Raw genomic sequence first — 24314 nt, 5'->3', positions numbered from 1 at the left:
ATATATTCTTTCATGTATATACGTACACTCAGGTAGGATAATGTTGACTAAAAACAAGACTATTCATGACTTAAAATCTGACCACGTCGGACACTGAACACAGAGAGTTAAAGTTTCTAGTGGAAATTACTTTCTGAACTTCAGTCGGTCGATTACATTCACACAAATATTAGGCACTGTAAAGGATATATGGTATATCTGGGTAGGCACGTATATATGCATTGATTTGTGAATATATTTATATGCTTGAAAACATAGATGTATGTACACACTCATATACACATACCATGACCTGAGAGAGAGAGAGAGAGAGAGAGAGAGAGAGAGAGAGAGAGAGAGAGAGAGAGAGAGAGAGAGAGAGAGAGAGAGAGCCCTATAAGAGTAAAATACAAATTGATACCATTAGCGATAATCTTATGGCTGTTTTCTTTGTCTAGCATTCCAAAATCCTCTCGGGATTTTCTTTTTATCCTTTTGGTTCAAATGCTTTTCACTCCAGGTACATACACTGTTTGATGTACAAATGAAATGTATGTAGGTCTAGGGGGGATACTCGAATGGTATAATAATACACACTCAAAGTTTTGCCATCAATAGAGTTTGCTGACCTTCGTGTTGAAGTCTCCCGACCCCAGCTGCTAAAATTTTGTGGCGCATTCTACCGTCTGTTGTGAGCAAACTGTGAATTTATCAAGGAACATTAAATGGAAACTACTCGCCAATTTGTCACAGAGTTACACTGAAGAGAGTTCCATCCTTCGTTGTTCTGAAACAAAGATAATCTGTTGTTCCACCAAACATTACAAAACGCAAACACCCAGACGGCCCTATTGATATTCATGTAGGCCTAAATGTAAATTTTGCTTTTACTGTTGTGTAAAGCAGGTAAGTTGTAGCTGACGAGAAGTATTGTCAACGTCGAATCTTGTGTTACAAATGACAACATACGATTCGATGATTGCAACCAGTCTTCTGGGTTACGAAAGAGGGCTTGAACGATGAAACGCTTTCAGTTTTAGTCGCCATTTTTGTTTCAAGAACTGTAAACTTATATGTGAAATTATTGCTACTGTCATTAATATTTAAGGATGTGGTGGCAGGAGAACATAATAGGAAATGCCGAGAGACGTTTGGCGTCTCACGAACCTGTTTTTGCTTTTCAATACATGTATCGCCGCCAAGAATATTTTCATGGAGATAGTCCGACTGCCGTCAATCAAAACATGGCTATACAATATGTAGTATAATCAACAAAAGAATTCCATTAAATACATGTAAGGCGTGCTCAACGATTTCCCATTAAGTTATGATGTGTAATGTCTTCTTACATTCATAAGTTCCGTTTCATTTCTTTTGACGTTTCGCGTTCACCTGTCCCGGTCTGTATGATATCTATAGTGTAATGGAAGCCATATTGGGATTAAGTTGGCCATTGAAAGAATGGGAAAATTTATTCTGGATTGGGATCATGTTTTGCTCCAATTAGGGTCTATTGATCTGCTTTTATTTGTTGAGCGTAAATGCGGGAAACGTGAGCTAATAACATTAGAATTCCTTGGAGCTTTCTAAATACCTCTGTAACCGTCAGACAATAAAACGTACAGCTTCCAATAAGACTTCATGTTGCAGGCAATGAGTCTGTCATCCATGGACAGTGGTCACTTTATTACCACTGATATGAAAACACTCATTTCCTATCGGTACTGAGCGTGCAAAATGGATCCGAAAACCATGACAGTTTCAGAATATGTCTGAGGACAGGTATTCGGATTCACATTTTTACAATTCCTTTCTGGTCTATCGCTTGAGGGGGGGGGGGGCGCTAATTTTAAAGCTCCTGAATTAAGTAAAGTTTCACCGTCTTAATTTTTTGAAAATTAAAATTTTAATATTCATAGAGCCAGCACAGGGATGGTACTGGTCACTTTGAATTTCAAATATTGGTAAATATTAGGTAATTTGTTTCTCTGGTATAAAAGTTTGCACTATGACCCCTGATTTGTATCCTCGGTTTGGCGAGAAAATGGTTGAAAGCGTAGTTGAGGAAACTTTCAGCAGAAGTTTGAAGACTTTCAGTTTCGAAGCGCACTTACCTTAAAGTAAAATTCAATATGTGTAACCCTTCCCCGACCTCTTTTACTATACTTCATCCTGTACTTCCATCTTCCGCTCTCCTTTCCTCTTACAGTGTCTGGTGTTGTAGACAGCCTGAAACCAAAGAAGCATTTGACGATTTCCTTTTGAATTCACACATTTTGTCGTACCATTATAAACCCTCTCTCGTCACACTAAATCACGGACTGATCTGCCAGGCCTAAATTGATTTCCAATCAGTCTTTGCTCGGTGTTTTCAGGCAAGGGAAACACATTTTGCGTGTTCATCAGCCTCTATTCCCGCTAAAACACCAAACGATTCCGGTGATACGCGTAAATTCATTAGCGGGACAAACTTCACCTGCCCAAAGGAAAGGTGACATTAAAAAGTACAATCGGCGATACTTTTGATGCGTGTTGAACAGAAGTTACCTTTCCGTCTAGACAATGTCACTTCGACTTCAATGTGATCTATCCATGTCTCATTAGTTGTGTACCGCGCGATTTCACCAGAGAATTATCACGTTCTACCTGCAGTCAAGTCGGACGTGGTGATTTTTACATGGTACAGATATTCTTTTCACATCTTTCACCCTGCGATGATTAATTACACGATTTGTACTGAAAAACACTCAAATGGAGCGAAAGGGGTATTGTCTCCGCGTGTTCTGTCCTGTTCAATAAAATAACAATTCACGTTGGCACCGTGTATTTGTAAAATAAATTGCGCTGTCATATTTGTCAGATGAAATTGTTCGCTATATACAGATGATCTGTTATACAGTTATTGATAACGTACATTCAGATGCCCCGCAGTTAAACTAGAATCTCTGTCAGAGTTTCGTGGAGTCTAACCGTTTGTCTCCATCAGACAGATGACAGATCGCCCTGCTGTCTCTACTGTGTGCGATATGTGTTAGACAAAGCGGGCTGAGCCTTCGCCATTGCAATATTAAGGTAGAACGCACCTCGGGGACAGAAATTCGGGCCTTCAAATTTTATCAATTTTCTTCTGACTTACCACTTGTGGGGGCTCATTTTGAAGCTCTTGGTGAAAGAAAAGTTTTCACCGTCTTAGTTTTTCGAAAATCGAAAATTTTATTTTTCCCCATAGAGTTAACACAGGGGTGGCGGCCATTTTGGATTTCAAATATCGAGAAATCGCAAGTTATTTGTCTCTCTAGTACCAAAGTTTGCACGGTGACCCCTGATTTTTATTCTTGCTTTGGTAAGAGACTGGTTGAAAGTTTCACTGAGGAAAGTTTGAGCAAAAGTTTAAGTCTTTCATTTTCGAGGTGCATATTACCTTAGGCTAGTAGCAGTTTTGTGCTGATTATTCTAGCTGCGTTTTCTATGTCAATCTTGGTTCTCTTGGTAAACATTGAGGGGTTGCTGTACTGCAGACTGACAGGATCGTTTTTTGGTGCAATTCTAGGTATCTGTCGCACAACTTTTCAAGAATGACTCTTTTGTTGAAACAGGCGTCATATATCAAGTGGACACGTCTCATTAACTGTATGGGATCGCACTTAATGTAGCCTCCCTTTGTACAGGGACATAAGTCTTGAGCAAAAAGAGAGTCGAAACAGTTTCCATCAGTTCTGCAGTGGTTCTCGCAAGAGTGACCACTTTCCTTCCAGGTATGAAGTACGAGTACCTGTATGCGATCGCTGGGCATTTCCCTCACTGCGAGGGAACTTCAATATCTGCAGCAGTGTCAGGACAGTGCTCTGTATTGCCGACAAAATATCTACGGTCCTCGGTGTGATTGAACGTGCGCATGACACCATGTACATGAGAGATGACTCAGGGGGACCGCATCTATGAAGCAAGTTTTGCCGCACAACAAATCTCCTGAACGTAGAGTCAACGTTTTCCCCCTCATTATTTAACGCGGATTAGGCCCGAGGGATCATATCAAAAATACGGCGCCTTAATTTACGTTCGAAATTGTACCATTTATCAGTGTCGTTTGAGGGCACAAGTGCGTGTAAACAAACATCATATAGGGAAAACATCCTGGAGGCTTTGTCACTATGTGGTGTTTCGCTCTCTGCCAGCTTATCCTCTGGATGTAAAAGTTGCCAAAACCACTAACAAATCCCTGGACACACAAAATACTACTAAAACAGTAGCATAGACACTCTTCGAACAAGACAGGCGCCCTCAAGCTTAAGATCTCCCCCTCCCGTTGAGATTTAATGGCACTTGAATGTAAAAGTAAAACACACAATTAACCGACTCGGAGATTTAATAAGATCTTTTCATTCGTTGCGGTCTACAGCCGGTGAGACAACTACAAGTCTAATTTAATTACGACAATATCGCGAAAGCCGCCAGGCGTCGCTCGGGAATTTCTTTCCTTTTGATAACGAAAGGAGATGACGCGAACCGTCCAGACTGTCAACTGCAAACCATACCAATATGAAAATCACGGTAGCACCACAACGAGAATAAAATATAGATTGTCTAGAATTTTAGCCCTTGGCTTCTTGCACTAAGCCATATGCTCCTATCTCATCAAGGTTCTCAATCATACTCCGTGACATGGTAAATGTAAAAGATACGGTCATCCAAATTTTAATGACTCGTGTTCTTAGATTTACAGCTCTTTTAATCCTGCGCTATTGATTGATTACTTTGAGTAGTCGGCAAGTCTTGCATCCGAAATTTGAATCTGAGCCTTGGTCTGCTTACAGTGATGAGAGTTGAGCATTAGTATAGTATGACGGGTAAAATCTTAATTGAAAGAATAAAGTAAAAGAACTTAAAAATAGTCGGGATCTGAAGAAACCACATGCTGGGAACTGCACTACACACTGCACTACTACATGTAGGAACTACACACGACTTCTTGTTTTACGACAGTTCTTAGAGCAAAAGTTCAAAGATCGGTATCTTTAATCCGACGCCAATATATATGCAGAGCTACATCAGTCCCGCCTTCAAAGTTTTTTACGTACGCATATTTCCTTGCCAGTTGTAGATTTCGTTTTGTGTTGCACATGATAAACACGCAGCGCTGCATGCCAGTGTCTTTACAGCTAGGTAAATTTCACAACGCAAATTGTCGTAATCATGTCTCCAAATCATAACACAGAGGAATTCAAAAATTCCATATCCATACCGTTTGCTTGTAGCAATGAGAAGAAAAGGGACTGAACAGGCATTTATTTTTTCTGAGAAATGTAATTAAAGTACATTCTAGAAGGAACCGAATATGTAATTTTGTGTAATTCAGTGCAGTCGTCGATGTCACAGTCTGATGTTGCAGAAATATACGAAACTTAAGTTATGCGCAATATTGCCATGTATGCTTGAAGCCATTTGTACTAATACTAGTATCAACGACGTGGCTTGCGTCAACCTGAGAAGACACAACATCTTACCTGTCACGACGTATGTGTGTATATGCATGCATGCATATATATATATATATATATATATGGAAAGAGAGAAAAGATACAGTTATAAATATAAGGTACAATTGTATGAATATATGTAAGCAAATATACATTCATACAATAATACAATAATAAATATAATATAGTGTAATCGTATAAAAATGAACGCTAAGTCTTATTATATGTACATATTTATCAAATATTTATCAGTGCATTTATGTGCCAGTCGGCTATTGTATATATTGGATCATATTAATTTATGTTATAAAATAACGTATAAAATAAATAAACACTCACAACACGTAAATATTTATCAATACAATATTGCATATGCATTCTCCGAATGACACATGGACGTGCTGATAAATATTGACATAAAGGCCTAACGAGTCTTTGTTCATTGGATTCCACTGTATATTTGTTCACATGTATTTACACAATCGTACATTGCATACATAATATAATGTAATCACATAAAGACAATCTCTCGTTATATTTACCATTACAGTTATATAAACAATGTGCGACTTATTCATAAATTCACCGATAAATATTTACATATGGGTCTAATGAATGTTTCTTTATTGAATTCCATGATATCTTTTTATATTCAGATATATTTGTTCATTTATATGCATACAATTGTACATTGTACATACTACGTAATGTAATCAAATTAATAAACATAACATAACATTACAGTTTATAGCGCCTAGTATCCATCAAGGATGCTCACTTCCGCTGAACAATGTTAAAGAAAAACTCTCTGAAAGAGGTATGATGTTTTGAGTTTAGACTTGAAGCTTACTAGTGCCGGAGCAGAGCAAATCTAATGGGGTAGTTGGTTCCAAACGTCGGGCAAATTGTCACCTACCCTCGGCCACGTGCACATAGTCCTATGTTTAGGCCATAATATATACATCAGTCGGACATCGTTTATGCGCTTACAAATTGATGAAACTATGTTCGTTTCCATGGCAACTACTCAGAGAAAGCGCCATTTAAGAGTTCTTCCTATACTCTGCAAACAGATTAAAAATTGATCATTAATCTCACATCCTAATGATCATCTCTGTGAATTGAGAGTGACATAGGACTATATAATGTGGACCGAGAAAAAAATAACTACTGCCCTGAGCGTGAGCTGATGGTGAACAATATGTCTCCCTTGTCAAACAGTGCTGACCGTTGATTTGATCTTCAGAGATAACTTTACCCTCGACGACTAATAAGACTCATAGAGACGGACAAGCCAAGTCGATTAGAAGCCCGAATGATCGTGAATGGCACAGAGAAAAAATATACTCGGTAGGCGTGACGGATGGTATTTAGACTGGCCCAGACAAGGGTAGTGTCTGCGTGTTGTGGAGATCACAAAAGGTTTGAGCACACACAGTAGCAGGTCTTTGTTTTGTCTTGCATGGAACACAGCACCCGTCAATCCTGCGTACAAGGTTCGCCCTTCGGAATATTTGCTTCGACGTCAGGAATGTAAATTCAAGGCTGCCGTCATTCGTCGCGGTAGCGGTTGATACAAGGGCCAAGGAAACAAGGGTGAATTTCACTGTTTTGTAAGTATCTTATCTTTTAATCCGATCCTCTTCGCCAACTCGCCACATACGGTGACACCAGTTGCGTCGCGAAAATTGTGTCAGCCGTCTATTACATACTCTTTACACAGGTATGGAGCTGCCTGCTGAGTGACACAGCCTTATTTAAATTCCTGCCAAATGATGTTAGCCATTAAAGCGATTCTGAAATGACATTTCAGTCTCGCGTAATAACTCGAGTCGATAATTTTGAATTATGGTCGACGTATGCGCGGATGCTTAGCGATCTTAGCGAGCGGGCTTCTCACAGAATAATTTCTAAGGTAATCTAAACATTTTACACAGCGTTCCAAATTTTGAAATATGCACGAGTTGCATTCACTTGTAACCCACTATTTTATCACCTGTGGACGTATGTTCGCAATAGGATGTTTACATCGACCGTGAAGGGTATAAGTCCGTATTTGAGCGTAAACATCGCCCTCGAATGTAACCAAAGCGATCGTCGTGACTCGTCAATAGTATTTTTAAAACCCATGGTTGTTTCTGGGCCGATAAACATACTTGAAAAGGACGAATTGTAGGACGCTGACAATGACATCATAGAGGCAGTCCAACCATGGGTGAAAGTGTTATCTACACACGACCGCTTCCACTGATAGAAAGTGACCATTCACTGGAAAAGACCGTGAATTCATCTGAAAAATAGATCAATCAAGGTAATTTGAGCTTCGAAATGGTATGACTTCAACTTTGTTTATACTTTTTCCATTGTCAGAGTTCAAAATATTTGTTCTTTGGAGCCAAAATTGCCTAAATTTACCAATACTTAGTGGGCCTTTTAATACTTCTGTAGATATGTCTCCGGGGTGTACTGTATACTTGAGTTAATGGCACGGAGTGATTTCATGCGTTGTATGGCAAGAAGAAACATACACGAGAATAAAGAGAAAGTTTATTTTTCTGTGCAGAAGTGCCCACTTATCAACAAGCACGATGCTTTATGCTTGCAGGATTAAAAAAATAAAAACAGTCCACATCGAATGAAAGGTTGACAATGACCGCTCCGACAGTAAATGTCGTCACCTGCTTGCACCATTATCAAAGAAAATGTTGTGGTGAACATTTCATACTGATTGATAGAGTCGCACTCCCGCGTACTGGTTATCACTGAAACTTCAATTTTTACCCATGTCAATTTAATTCAACAACACCGATATGATGAAAATAGTCATATAAAGCCTCGAAATTTCTTTGCAAACGCGTTACTAGAATCCAACAGCTGTCGGAGACAAATACGAAGAGATCATAAAACTCCAAGATAAAGATAAAAATAGACCACAGACGGAGTTTTATGATTTCTTTCCACATTTTTCATTCAATTTCGAAATTTCGAAAGGGATGTTAAGTACCACCGGTAAAAAGATAATTATGAGGCATTTCAAAGCGTTCATTTCCTTCACAAGATAGCAAATGTTCAATATATTGAAATGCACTGTCGAGTAAAAAACTGCATTTTCCGATCACGATCTACCATGATCGCAGTAAAAAATGAAAATAAATAAATTATTACCCTCATGCTTAGTATCCGTTTCATATTTCAATGACATGTCAGTATGAAAACTTGTTTATTCAAAACAGCACAGTTTTGTTTAATACGATAAGAAAACGACACACTTGGAAGAATGAAGTCGACAAAATGAATGACTCACAGACGTTGCCATCAATTATCAGATGGTGTGTATCCTTGGGAAGGAAGGGTATAGAATCTAGCTAATTGTTTGTCTGACCTCATGCATACGTTACCTTAGGATATACGTCTTCAGAAGCTCGTAGGGTGATGACACATCATCGTTCGCTCCACAGTGAGTTAGGTTTTTGAAGGTTATGTGCTCGGCACGTCGAATCCTTGTGGAGTAATAGGGATTCTCCTTATCTGGTCAAACAACAGCGATAGTGTCAGTGTATCTGGCGGGGATGGAAAAATAACCAGCTGAGTCGCGGTGTGGTTTTGGGTGTAGTTTTGACGCTTTCTAGTAATCTCCCATCACAAGACACTCCATGAAAAGTATGCCACGTTTCGGTACTTAATTTTCCAGAACTGTAAACGGTTGTTTTGTGGAACCCTCTGCTCTGTTTTGCGTAATTACTAGGTAGCGAAATGTTAATGAAGAAGGCACTTAGCAACCATCACCAGGTGTAACTCTTGCAGAAGGCGAGATACCACATTTTACCTGTAATGGTCATATAAACAAAGGAACAAACAAACAAACAAACAACTCTGAGGAAAAAAATGAAAGACAAAAACAACAATTTCTCTTGGTCAGCTTTGACAGAGTGCTAACGGTCCCTCTGTTATTCGAGATGGGCTACTTTTTCTTCGGTATACTTTTCTAACTCGCAAGATGCGGGCAAGGTTAACGGAGGATGCGGGCAGAGTTACCGTCGGCACGACTGACAATTTTCTCGGCAGATCGCTATCCGGTATTCATTGTGTTCGCATTCGGAAAAAGATTGGCGTTTACATGTATTGAGTGCTTGATGAAGGCAACAGGTTGTCGTCACGACTTTTCATTTTTTTTGTTTTTTTTTCGCTTTCCTCGAAACGGCGAGTTCAGAGAAACGTACGTGACAGAGTAAAACACAGTAGTACAGGTTGGAGATGGTGCATCACAGAGCATCTAATTAAAATCCATTTATTGGTGCCTGGGAGTAATTTCATTGTGAACGAGAAAAACATGGCCGTTTTGACCCTTAGAACGGCGCTCAGTTTGTTCGACACAATGTATTTCCATAATGAGAAGCTGATCAGAATTTCAAGACACTTTTATTGGTGTAATACATCTTGAGGCTAAAGTTAAGACTAATTAATTAGTTTTCTACAGAAAAATACTCCATCTAACACATGCAAGCGTTTCTGTATTGTTGCTAAAAAATAATAGTTTTCTTGGTGAAAATCCATCGTAATGTTTCAATCTTTGACGTGTATTAATGTTTTGTCCATAATTTACGGGTAACCATTTTGCATGGTACTGACGTACCGCTTTTATTAGTATCATTCTCATCGATCATGTCGCTTTCTGAAGAAAAACTGCTTATATCCTTGACTTGGACAGTGCTCGTCTAATTTACGCCTATTGCGACGGCAAATTCATATACAGAACTGTGCATGCGCTATACTTATCCATGAGGTAGCCAGTCGTTGAACTTACCTTGACATTTCTTTGAAAATACGCCAAATTTGTACTCTCCTTTGTAATCCAGCTGTATCAATGACATTAGAGAAAGATATTCTTGAATAACAAGACTCTTGTGGAATTCAAACGCTAAATTTGCTAAGTTTTTACTTATTTCTTGATTTCGCATGAACTTTGGATCCATTTGAAAGTCTCGTTATCAGTACAACCAACTTAAGAGGTGAATTTTAAAATTTGTGAGAACAGTGCCTAGGGTTTAGGACAAGGGATGTTAAGGTAATCCCGATGTGGAAAATCAGATAATGACAGAACAGAGCATTTTTAACTCTTTACTCAGTGTTCATTGTTCTGACCGTCTGTTTAGCTTTGTTCAGAGGAGATAAATGTATGTGTGTTTAGAATTGCTTTACTCGTGTTAGTTTGCATATGATAAATGTAACAGACAGATGAAAACAAAAAAACAAAAGAAAGGCAAACGTCAGCGGCGAAATTAGGCCGAACATTTCACGATATAGTTGATCGTGGATGATTGCTGCGGTAAAGCATAACATGCGGAAATCCCCGAATGTCATGCCTCGTGTAAGACGCTTGGATTATGCTACATATCAACAAATATCATCAAAAAGCTTATAGCAAGGACATGTAACATACTCGGGATGTACACTATCAACCTATCGATCTAGAGATTCATAAAATATTGAAAAGTTAGCATTTCTTTACTTGTTCTGAATCTCTTTCCTTTCCCTAAATACAGGCTAAACTTAACAGCCGCAAAGCTGCAATTTCGCTCGGGCATTACTGTACCTATGCTTGTCAACGATCACTGACCAATCAGGACGCTGCTTCTAAAATGTCGTACACATGTGTCTATGGTCTTTGATTCCCGCAGTCATATCATGGTTAACGTTTCTCGTGCGTGAAATTTGATACGCTAAATTGTCGTTTCTGTCATTATTCCCTGAGTCAGCACTAAAGACAGCAATCCAGACCGAAATAATCGATCACCACAAAGTTCACGCGCTCTTGGAGTACATTAATTTGTCAAGAGGGTGATTTCTCCGGGCGAGGCGAGAGGAGAGAGGGATGGAGAGACATCCCATGTGTGCTACAGTTAATTTTTAGAATTTGTAACGGGTTCACTATTCATAATATAGCTCACTGGTATACCCTAAGTTGTGTAGATGGATAATCAAGGGATGTTGCAGAATTTTTTCGGATGGAGAAATATACAGTGGTCTAAATTATTGAAACTTATAGTTTGCCAAAATAATGCCACCTGGCACTGTGGTTTCATTGATTGTGTAGGAAGGAAACAGTGTGTAGATTCTGATGTTTTACCCACAATGCTGATTTATTCAAGGGCTGTAGGGGGAGTGTGTCGTTGCGTACCGTACGGATTGAGGCGATTGCAGCATCCCGCCTTTACTCAGGCTGAAAGTAGCGTAGTATTGAATCGAATCGAATGGTACTTTACGCTGTTTGAATAATTGTGAATTCGCTGTCAAGGTCGAGCAGTGACGTCGTAGCGACACGCACTATCTTCTACCTTCTCCACAGTGAATTCTGAAAGATTTCAAACTAGACAAAGGCATGTTTTTTCACTATTGTCAACAGCAACCAAGGTGGAACTGCCAAATTCAGCATTTCAAAATATTAGCCGATAACACCATGCAATAGAGACACTTCATGATGAGAGTGTAACGTCGAACATTTCCCGGCCAAACTATCGAAATTGAAAGACGTAGGATTTTTCCCCATAAATTAACGTCATGGAATGGACACTGTATTTCTTGTAACACTGCAAAGTCGTAAATTAGATATAAATTGTTTCGAGTATTCTCATCTTGACCTCTGTACACACAGTAAGTAGCTTGCGGCAAGTCTATCTCACACGGGCTGGGCTTCCTTTCTCACAGTCTCTCTTCATATCTCAGCATTCATTATAAGTTATATATATATATATATATATATATATATATATATATATATATATAATATATATATATATATATATATATATATACACACACCCACACACACACACATATATAGGATATATATATATATATATATATATATATATATATATATATATATATATATATATATATATATATATATATATATATATATATATATAGAAGATTACAGATGCGCTCGTGGGAATTACACTGCTCGATGCGGAATGCAGAGCGTTATAAATACACTGTAATAATACAAATTACTTCAAGTACAAAGTAATAATATCTGTCACTTTAGTTTCATGCATCCTGCAATCTTCAGACAGAAGTGAAAGGATTCTTAGCCCAACACTCTCATTTTATATGAATGGTACATCCCAAACATAGAGAGTTCAGGGCTAAGAATCCTTTCACTTCTGTCTGAAGATTGCAGGATGCATGAAACTTAAGTGACAGATATTATTACTTTGTACTTTGAAGTAATTTTTGTTAATATATATATATATATATATATATATATATATATATATATATATATATATCCTACATATGAATATTTCATCCATGCATACTGTGTACATTCATTTTCTAAAGCCAACAAACAAATTGTACATGCTAAGAGATCTCAGCACAGCTATTGAAGCAGAGATAATATCTACTGGAATGATGGATATGTTCATTTCATATCGTAATTATCAATGCTATGACAGATATTTATCTTTGGAGAACCGAAGGTAGATCTCATTTGTTACATGATCAACTGATGGCCTTGTCGTTTGTTTTCATCCGTAAAGGGGCCAGATACGGGTGAGTGCTTGGCGGTACTTGTCCTCGTGTTCACATATGATGGCAGTTTGATATGTAAACACAGGAATGAAAAAGTGTGGGTCAACGACTTCCGAAAAAAGAAACTGTTCTCAAGTTTCAGCGGATGTTAACGATGAGATAGATGGATGGCATAAGCTTCAGAATATCACAGTCTAACAGCGCCCTCGCATTATTTGCATACAAGCAAAAACTTATCGTCCCACCAAGCCAATCATTGTCATCGTAACTGCTATCACTGTCGTCGTTTCTGTTATTTAAGCACTAAATAGCTAGAGATTATGTCACAAATTTCAAAGCCAGAAGCATTTTTCTACTAGCTCTTCGCAAACTTCCACGGCATGATTCGTTTTTAGCTCATGTCTTCACACACGTGAGCTAATGTCGCAGCGATGTCTGCCTGTCTGTCTGTCTGTCTGTCTGTCTGCCTGTCTGTCTGTGTGTCTATCTATTAGCCCGATATCTCAAGAACGGCTTTTCAGATCAGAATCAAATCTGGTGCATAGATTCAGTTTGCAAATGGCAATTAATTTATGGAGGGTACGCTTGCATATTTATGCTTATTTGCACAATTAATGATTGTAGAAAAAACGGATATTCATAGACAATGGCTGCACACACTTTGATGAGAATAACAACAAATGTTGATCACAATAGGATATATAAACGTTGGAAGATACTAAGGGATGACATGAGAGTTAATTGCTAATTTGCATATTTAATGACTTTTCTCATTAGGGACATGCATCTTAATTGACTTGATCAAAGTTTAAGAAACTTGCCATGTACAATGAAGATAATAAGATATAACAGTTTTGAAGGTCATTTTAGCATTTATACTACAGCTAATTAATAAGTTGCTAATTTGACAAATTTTCCTAATTACGGATATATATCTTGATTGACTTGCAAAGTTTATGAAACTTGCCACGTACATTGGAGATACTATACTATGATATAACATTATTGAAAGTCATGAAGCGTTTTTAATTCAGCTATTTCTAATTTGCATGTTTAATGAACTTTTATAATTGGGGATATATATGGATTGACTTGATCAAAAGTGACGAAGCTTGCTGCGTTTATATAACACATATGATACAATAATAAAATAATACTGAAAGTCCCTTACCAGCTAGTCACTAATTTGCATATTGAATTAACTCTTCAAGTTAAGGACACAATATTCAGGAAGGACACCACAAAAGTTTATGAAACTTACCATGTGTAAGACAATTATATCGTGTTAGCGAAAGATATTTTGCATTTGCTAGTCAGCTTATTTATAATTTGCATATATAATGAGCTTTCACAGTTTGGCATATAAAGCTCGATGGACCAAAGGCAATTACATTTGCTATGTAAAGTGGTGATACAATGACAGCAGTCAAAGAAATTTAGTATTTTTCTTTCAGCCAATTACATATTTATGTACTTAATAACTTTTAGAATTAATCTATGGCGAATTTTATTCATGATGTTGATCATAGCAGTTTGAATGCAGTTGTAAAATTTGTGACAAAAGTTTCAATTTACAGACAACTGCAATAGATACTGAAACACTTGAGCATTTTCAGTTGAACTTCATATCTGGTGCAAGGTGTGTTTTAGAGATCCAAGGTTTTTTGTTCATTCATCGTGATTATTCCTTCATTCTGTGTCATGTGCTTTTTTTATATCTCAGCTTGAGAAGACGAGGCTAGGGGTTGTACGCGTTTCCATTATGATTATAGTCAGCACCGACCCGCTAATAGTACGCAGTCTTTCACGAAATGCGGAATATCACACTTATGCGTTTTAAAACTCACAGATGAGTTGTTTGTTAGACTAACTTTGAAATATGTCCAGAGGCGACGCAGCAAGGGCAGCGAAAGTTGTCGATAGGAAATTATCTGCTCCAGAATCGTGTCATTTCAATCATGATAATTGAAAGTCGAGTCAAGTTGTACCAATTCCCACCTTTGCGTATATGTGTCTGTCGTTCGTTCTAATTGGTCACACGCAGCCAACTTGTTTCTGCTCTTCGATGTTGAAAGCACACTTGTCCTTGATTCGTGTTGCAAAAGCTTCTATCGAAAATTCACAAGAGCAGTGGCCATTGTACCGCCTTTCTTTTGAACGCACTGAATGGCGAGCCATCGATGCCTTTAGGGCCGAGCGTTGCAGTGAAAGTAACGAAATCCGTAGGAGTAAATAGTGCCGAAATGTGAACATGTGATTATTTCATCTGTACATCTACTTGCCAGACAAATCGTTATTGATATCTATCAAATTTAGAACAAGGACATAGAACCATGGGTTCATGACGCAACGTTACTTGCATATTTGGTAATTGGATTAACATGATCAAATACGAATGCAAATGGTTCGTTCTGTCCGGAGCAGCAATACAAGGTAGAATGCGCCTCGGGGACATATAATTGCACTCTCAAATTTTTCAAATTATTTTATGATTTACCACTTGTAGGGGTTAATTTTAAAGCAGTTGGTATAAGAAAATTTTTAACATTTTAATTTTTCGAAAATCCAAAATTTATTTTCTGTATAAAGTTAACGCAGGACCCGATGGCGGCCATTTTGAATTTCAAATATCGGTAAATCTTGGGTAATTAGTTTCTCCGGTAGCAAAATTTACTTATTTGCTCACTGATCCCCGATTTTTATTCTTGACTTTGAAAGAGCATTGTTTAAAGATTCCTTGAGGAGAGTTTGAGCAAAAGCTGTTAAGTCTTTCACTTTCGAGGCGCATACTACCTTCATCAAAGACGGGTGTAGAAAAACACACACGGCTTTCAATGTTCTTAATTTCTTGGACTTCAACTCGTTTAAACCTCGTTACAATGAAAGAGGTGGTAACTGCGTCGTCGTCCATGACTTTCCACTTTCCAATACCTCGCTGTATAAATTAAACGTCCACCTGTAATTTCAGCAGAGAAACTAGATGACGAATCTTTTCCACTTTGAAAGACCCTAGTGAAAATTATGGTTTTCTTTTGAGGTCCTACGATGGTAATTCTTTCTTACATTTCACCGATATCAGGGCCGACCATATTGATTAAAACTCAGTAAGATAAAGATAAACAGAAGTTGACGGATTATATCTTAAATAAGAGAACAGGCGATAAATTCGGGAAAAACATTAGACGATGCCTTCGAAATGTTTTTATTTTTGGAGTGGTAAAGTCAGATCTTCAACGGAACTCTTGTTAGGATAGATCAGAATATCACTTTTGTCTCAGTATGTCCAGGTTTGTTTTTCCTATTCGTGCGTGCGATACCGTCTCCAGGCGTTCATGAATTTGCTCAAGGTTACCGTTGAGTTCATTTGTTTCACACGTGAATGGATGAATGGGCTTAAACGCATCCAGAACGTTGCTTAAATAAAGGCGGGTTATATGTTGAATACGTTACTTTTGTTCTAGTCTTGTCAGTTTCGTTGTTTGTTGTTGCCCATGTCTCCCGGCATACGACAGAGATATCACTTGTTCAATAGACTTGGTGCATGACGTGCTTGTTACGTCGATAAGGTTGTACTGTGTTTCAAATGGGTACATTTGTACCTAATTGTCATGACTAACCCGTGCGAATATTCACGTAGATAGCATACCAAGTGTGAGATCACTTTCATTTGCATCGGTTCCGCGAAACAATTCGCAAGTTTCCCTCCTGCTTAGAAGGCGCATCTTCGCCAAGAACACCATTGTAGAAAACGGCTATGATAACGCTGGGCCTTGGTTACGCAACAATTACTGTAAGACATTGTTCAAAACTGGATTGTAGGGATAGGATGAAGCGTGGTATTACCCGGGTGTTAACAATAAAACAAAGCTTTGAGATTATTTATTTTTTACCACGTTTTTTCCATCTTATGATGTCTTGGTTGGAACCTTTCTAGAAAGAAGTACGGTGACCGAAGAGAAAATGATAAACTGAAAGAACAGTAATTATTTATTCCATACACGTTAATAAATGAAAGGAATATCTCCATGTCGAGGAAGAATGCGGTTCGGGGACGTATTCCGACTTTCATTTTTTTTCAGCACATTCTTGTCTACCGCTTGTGGGGCTTCTTTTTAAAGTTGTTGGAGTAAATAAAATTTTCACATTTCACTTTTAGGGATAATGGCCACTTTGGGTGTCATATATCAGTAAATTTTTGGTAATTTGTTTTTTAGTACCAAACTTGCACGGTGACTCCTGAATTTTAGTCTTGATTTGGCAAATTTGAGGAAAATTTGAGCAAAGTGTAATCTTTCACTTTCGATTCGCAGTACTCCTGTAAATTGTTACCCAGTCTTATATTTTATGATGAATAATGTATACGAACCATCCCTAGTTGATAGCTTTCTGACGTAAACAACCTTGAGGGAGGGGGGGTTGTCATCTGGTACCCTAAAACTGGGGCAATTTCTTTTTATGGAGAGAAACTAGTCACAGAAAACAGCCAATCACTTCATTGAAAGCGGAAACAATGAAGGAACTTGAACTTAACTGGAATACAAGTGCAATGCAGACCAAGTTCAACTATTTCTGCGATTCGTGTTTTGAGATTATACTCACCTATTGGCCATTTCAATGTGCGTGGTTCTACTTTCTAGTTCTGTTCACACACAATTTACACATCTAACAGGTGTTTATGCAAGAGATTGTGCAAAAGGTATTTAAACTCATCCCCAGGCGAATATTAGCCTTCTCCCGGTAAAAAGTATTTAAAGCACCTACTATTGAGGTGTTTACTTTTCTGAATAGAACTTGTGCTACAAATCCCGCAAGCTTTAATGAGGATTTTTTTTCAAAATTCTTCTTTTCAAGTAAGTTGATTTGAGACCGTAGAACAAATATTATGTCATCGTGGCCATGTGATTCCCAAAGTCTACTGTACTTAATCGCTGACTGTCTTTGTTGGAATCCATCTGCACGGATTTATTCGACGAACTCAAATCATCAGTGATGCAATAATCAGTACGCGAAGAATGGGAAAAAATCCTTGAGTGTTTGAAATAATGACACGATTAGAAGACTAGCGATGCTTCCCAGATTTATGGCAAACACTTAAAAAACGTTATCACGTTAAACAAGAAGTATTCTATAGACTGAACGACAATTGAAACGTGACCCAGGGGTAAACGCTGGCTTGTCTGAGAAAGAAAGAAAAAGTGTCATTTCCGATAATCTTCATTGTTGTACAACAGAAGATGGGTCAGTTAATATGGCAAATAATCTTTCATTCGAAGTTTCTTTGCCGTATCCCTTTTCTTTCGAATGTCTGTCGAAATAAGATTTCATTTTTTCGTAACTTATTGTAATATTTGTTATATGGATACTTTAAGTAATTTGAAGATTTGACATGTTGTTTTTCTGTTAGGCAAAGTGTGCGTTACATTTTCTAGCAGAAAGCCGTTTCTTCTCTGCTTTTAACTTTCATTGAACGAAAGGTGTGTCTGCTCGTAAGAGTATTTACCGAACAATCTAATCGTGAGAGTGGAGGCTCTCATTCACGTCCGAGGGGTTAAAATTGTGAGCCAGCTGTAGCCCTTTCGAGCTCAACTTATCACTGATCCGATTTTCCAGTCATGGTGTTCTGCAGTCATGAAATGTGCCATTGCACTGCCATAAATGTATAGTGTCGTATCGAATTTGTCATGGAAACCAATCGTCATTTTAACGTTATATATAGAACACCCTTACCTCGTTGCCTTCTGAGTTCCGATGCACAGACCCATCATCTGACCCAACTCAGTCTGCTATCATCACAAACGTTGCGTTACGGTGTCTACGTGTTCTGGGCTCCGCAACGCTGCCGAGGAAGAGAAAGGCGAAACAACGCTCCCGTCAAGGGGAACGATAAAACCGTTGATGTAACGAACAGACGGCAATGCGTCCGTGGTTTGAAGCATCAACTGGTCATAATAATGAGTCAGTCATAGATGCTGAGTCCAGTTGGTCACTCACGTGACCACCGCTGATCAACTTATTGCTACTATTCAACCGTCCGGCATTGGGTGAAATTTGATTGCGCACGCGTACTAATTAATGGTTCAGGGGGACATAAACAAAATGACCTTTCTCATGTTTGAACAAAGTATGGATGTAAAAAATAGACATCTCTCATGTTTGAACAAAGTGAAGCAAATGATGATGTCTCTAGGATACAAGATTTTTCACCAGAATATTTCCATTAAAATTTATCTTCAGTGAGGTGGACACGGTTGCCTGGTAGAAGGTGGTCTGCGCTTGCAGTTTTATGAAATGTCCCAGAATAAAATATCGAATTCGATTTCTCTAAATCGGTTCAGACAGTATGTATGTTTAATATTTTATTTAAAACAGACAACACTGATTTGAAAGGTTATACGTAACAAAGAAAATAAAACTTGGAAAATTACTGCTTTCTGTAGGCCATACAGACAGGCAAAGATGAAATTTATGTCGTCACATGAGATGCAGAATCACGTGTTTCTGGATGTTCCGGGATACCTCCGCTGTCAGATAGAGCCTGTCACGTGCAAGCCAGCAATTTCTAGGGCAATGTTTGATTGATAAAGAGTCTGATTTCTTCCGTTTGTACTCAATTAAATTGGCGTATCATGGTCAGAGGTTGTTTGGCAGAATCTTTTTATTTTAGCTTTCGGGAGGAGCAGAATTCCCATTGATGTTTTTCATGAATATTCATGAAGTGGGCAATTAACGAGAGGAAAGTAGCTAGAAGTGTTCTGAAATAAAAACATTTGTGTGCCTTATGGTTGGGTTATTGAATAAAACCATACAAAATTTGTAGTTATTGTGTTGGTGCTCTAATGATGGCTAGAGGGTTTGTTGACTGAGCTCACTAGACAGCGTGGAAAATGTCTATCGGCAAGATTAAAAAAAGAATGGGTAGAAGTGACAAAGACGAGTGGTCACTGACTTAACATTTGCATATGAATCTGCATACTCAACCGATAATTTCTACGGAATGAACCACTGTGAGACACACGCCAACCATCTTACCATCACTGACCACTGAATATCTCATAGCGTTCTGTATCGACACGTTACAATGAAACGGAACAGGTAGACAGGCCGGTACGCTGAACACTGTCAGAGTACATATGTCACCGTAACTGCACCCACATAGTGACTGATCACACACCTGGCGGGTAGACGAACTGTGACGTGTGGTATGCGGGGTACACCCTTACTCCTTGGTGACAGCGTAACGGTGCCCGAAAGAATTTCTGAGACCAGGTCGCCAAAAATGGACGTCGACAACGAACTCAAGAACATAATCAACGACCTTTCGGCTACCAAGGCAGGTGGTCGGTCACGACGCGTCGGTCGCGCCGAGAATTTCTCACCTTTTTCGTTACTTCCCACTGCGCCTTTGCTTGATGTGCCAGAGGAGCCACACTCCCCGACAGAAAGTGAGCTGGAACTAGAAGACATTGCCCAGAAAGCCTCGGCGAGGCTAGAAGCTGTTAAGCGAACAGCCGAGGACTTCAATCAGGATGAGCATCGCCGAGACGGGAAATCACACCGGCGGGCAAGGTCTCCCTGGCGAAGATTTAAATCTTCCCGTAGTGGGGGCACGACTACGGGAGATCAAGAGCAGAGAAGATCCAGACATACTCGTCTGAATTCACTGTTCAGTCATTATCACGTTAATAAAGATAGTGCCAAACTCTCCCCAAGAAATGAACCTGAACACGCAGATCTTCAGAGAGATATGACTTCGAAGGAAGACAGGGAACCACCCACAAACCGGACTCCAGAGACCGAGTCTGATGGGGAATCATTTGACAGAGAAATGAATGCGATTATGTCTTCTCTGTCGGTCCCCGAGGCGGGCAACGGTGAGCCTTCGGCAGGAATGTCGAGAAGTTCGACTGACCAAAAGGAGACGAAGACTAGACGTCGATTTTTCGAATGGAAGTCGCCATCACCGAATCGATCAAACACTTCCCAGAAAAAAGGAATTCTGTCACCCATGCGGAGACGAAAAAAGAGTGACCAAACCGTCAAAGTGAAACCAAAAGAGCATTTGGACGGAGAGAAGCTTGAACAACTTGATCAGGATGTTTTGAAAAAACAACTTGAGGATGCCGTCCAGCTGTATTACAATAGTATTTCTGTTTCGCCAGCGGTAGAGAAAGGGGGCGATATGCTCGAAGGGGAGGCGTCGCCGTTATTGCCGCGTGAACGCGAGGTCGGCGCTTATTCGGATTCGCCTCGGACAGACATAGAAACGGATTGCGCGGAAGGTAAGTGAACGTGAACGTCGGTCTCAGATACCGTCACATGCAAGGTACCCGGATGTACACAGTCGCACGCCCACTCAAACTTTAAATCGAATCTCTTTTCTGAGGAGGCACTACACATGTACTTATTATAGATGAAAAGGTTTTGCATTTTTATGGACAGACTTCAATTAGGCTACTTATTCTAAATTGATCTTTGATGTACACTCGTCTCTACCCACAATTTCATTTGGCTGATATCCGCAGATTGGATTATTTTAGCAACGTATTAAAGCAATCAGATATCACGTGACACAGTAGTTGCGGTCGCTGATGCTTACGCTTTTGAAGAAGGCATGGACAAGTATGAAACGTAGAAAGTTTTTGAAGACATTTTTACAGACACTCAAACTTCACAATACTTAGTACCCTGCTGCTTGCGTAGAGTTATTCCGTCTGAACTCAATTGAGCGGGCTAAGTTTTTGCCCGTCTCATTACTTTGAATGACGAAAAATTAAATTGTCCCTACGTAACTTAGATCACACAGTTACAGTGACTATTTTGAAATTTGAAGACTACGGTAAACTGTAATCAGGTTGTTTTACTGATTCCAAAATTCGATAACCGCTTATTTTCATCCTTTTAATGTATGGTTTAAAGTTTTATCGGTAAAAGTAAGAACAAAAATGTCTGTTTCATGGTGGGTACTACCAAACGAAACTGAAGTTTCAACATCGAACAGTTTTCATTATAGCATCACAGGTCGTTCTCTCGTATGCAACAACTTTACAATTGATGTGGTAATTTTTCTCTCATCATTACAACGATGGGGGTCCATCCTAAATACGAACTTATTTGCATAAAACTGCAAAATGATGTTTTTGACATCGTAGAGGCGTTTTGTTAATACACTGCATCATATTTTATTTATAAAAAAATTAATCATAGCTTGTCCTAACCAGATTAGCCCTTTGTCCTAACCCGTGCCCTCGCACGGCCTCCACGAGCAAAATATCAAAACACCAGGATGCAGGTGGGTCGATTGCATTTACATCGAAAGCAAAACGATCTTTTCTTTTTCCGAAAATTAACAAAGCGATTTGCTATGTTCTTCCTGCGCATGTCAAGCTGGAAGCGCCATTGTATTGACCCTTTATGTGTCAGTCTTTGAACTGATATGACATTGATGTCGCTCCATTAATGCCGCTGATCAAACTTGTATATCATCAATCGACCGCGCACCCTTTATCCACGTCGTATCGATGATGGATTGTCATCTTCTGATCAAAATGTTAATTTATTCATAGTCTCGCCTCTCTTCTTTATCGGGCGAATCGTTTGAATCTGTCACAACACCAGCAGGTGCCTTTGTAGTTACCATTTACTCCATTGTAATCACAAACACATTACTAAAATAGATCCAGTACAAATTGCTTTTTTCAGTGATACCGGTGACACGGATCAGGATAATACACTGTTTCTTAATTGACGTTTGACGACGCTCGGAGATACGGCAATTACCGTGGAACAAATGGTACATTTCCATACTGACGTTCTGAAAAAAAAAACACCAAAAAAAAAACCACAAAAGCACGCGACGATGCCTATTTTCATTGCCCGTCTACTGCCAATTTCAGAGTCAATCTTGTCCTCGACACGTGCAATGACGTAATGGCAGGTATTCTTCATTTTACCGAAGCCTTTGTGCCGCAGTGTTTAAGTTTTTGACATGTACAAAGTTTGACAGTCATATCCGATTACAGTCGATTGAAAGGAAAAACGATGCGATTGACTCCCCCGGCTCTTCAAGCGACAGCCACAAATGAAATCCAAACTGGGTTTAGACGTTTTTCACGAGGAAAATGAATATTCAGAGTGATTTGTGTTGATAGCTCGACGGATCGATTTTAACATGGCTGAATTAGTGATCGACGGTACCGTTTTTCCAATTTATTTACAATGTAGACATCATTGCAAAGACTATATCCGCTTTGTTTGCATTGTGAAGTCTTCAATTGAAGGAGAAGCTATGTAACACGCATGGACGTTGTCTTTCTGGTATACCCGAGACTCAGGTGTTCCTTCTAAAACCTCTGAAAATTGACGGAGGTTTCTCAAGTGACAGTGTGTTTAACTCAAATCACCCAACAAGATGACCCCTTCCCAGTACTGCATGATCTATAGGAGAACAAATATCTGCTGTAACTAGGTTTTAAAAACACGTCGATGCACCGCTATCTTTTAAAAAACGCCCTTTTCCTAGCCTTTACATTGCTATGCTAATTAAGTGATTTGGTGGTCCATTGGTCTAAATGAGGCACATTGTCTTGGTTCGATCTTCCAAATAGACAACCCAGTGCTCTCAATAGAGATATTCACAGACGACACAATGTGGATGACTCGTTCGGTAGGGCGTGTAACTGATCCAGCCTTCTTTTTGCCCATTTGGATAATTTTAACGGTCTTTGTCTCTCTAAAAAAAACCAAAACCCGGGCCCAATAAAACAAAAACATCAAACCGAGTATGCAACTTGTCAGCTCCCCAACTCAGCTGCTGGTCTAAATACTGTTAAATTGTTGTTTGTGGGGCATAATTAAGATCTTGTTAGGCACTTCGATAAGCGATGTCTGTTTCCAATGGCCGACACTGCTACTGTTTGCGTAACTTTTGTTCAGGTAAATGAAACTTGCATGGTAAATCAATGGCCATTTAGAGAAACTTTATAGATTTATCGATCCAATTTGAAACCGACACACTTTCAGCGTCCCGAATTAAGCGTAAACAGTTTATCCGTGCAACGTACGTCACACCATGGAGGTAGGAAGAGATGCGTTACTGCTTAGCAAACAAGCGGCATGTTTCATCTCCCTCAAAGGAGACAATAGACGTGCAGGCTCCTTCTCTTACTACCATCGGCCAGGGTCCGAGGGGGTGGGGAGGTGGTGGAGAATGACGTCTTTCTTGCCGTACCGTTTTAAGACCCCGCCGCAATGCCGTTTCCTTTGAGATCATTAGGAAACAACGGTGAATAAGGAAAGAGAGTATTGAATTTGGCATGGTTAAGT

The 24314-nt window shown here is 39.1% G+C and overlaps 1 protein-coding gene and 1 long non-coding RNA gene across 9 annotated transcripts in view; one reads left to right on the top strand and one right to left on the bottom strand.

Moving 5' to 3' along the window:
• The window catches only part of LOC139135665 (pleckstrin homology domain-containing family G member 7-like), a 111455-nt gene that overhangs the window by 12887 nt on the left and 74254 nt on the right, over positions 1–24314 (top strand). For 4 of the 8 annotated variants that reach the window (XM_070703201.1, XM_070703200.1, XM_070703199.1 and 1 more), the window contains exon 1: positions 20030–21271. The exons of 3 other annotated variants lie outside the window; for them this stretch is intronic. In XM_070703201.1, coding sequence (XP_070559302.1) covers positions 20194–21271 — 1078 coding nt within the window. In that variant the 5' untranslated portion in view covers positions 20030–20193. Of the gene's footprint in view, positions 1–6941; positions 7070–20029; positions 21272–24314 lie in introns of those variants that run through there. One more of the 8 variants, XM_070703209.1, reaches the window with a different exon arrangement.
• Positions 8211–18978, bottom strand: LOC139134346 (uncharacterized). The gene is made up of 3 exons (XR_011552789.1): positions 18720–18978; positions 10261–10312; positions 8211–9016 (listed from the first exon to the last, which is right to left on the bottom strand). It is a non-coding gene; the product is annotated as an uncharacterized lncRNA (long non-coding RNA).

Source organism: Ptychodera flava, chromosome 6 (assembly GCF_041260155.1).
Source record: "Ptychodera flava strain L36383 chromosome 6, AS_Pfla_20210202, whole genome shotgun sequence".
Lineage (NCBI taxonomy): Eukaryota > Metazoa > Hemichordata > Enteropneusta > Ptychoderidae > Ptychodera > Ptychodera flava.
This window is presented reverse-complemented; position numbering and strand designations above follow the sequence as displayed.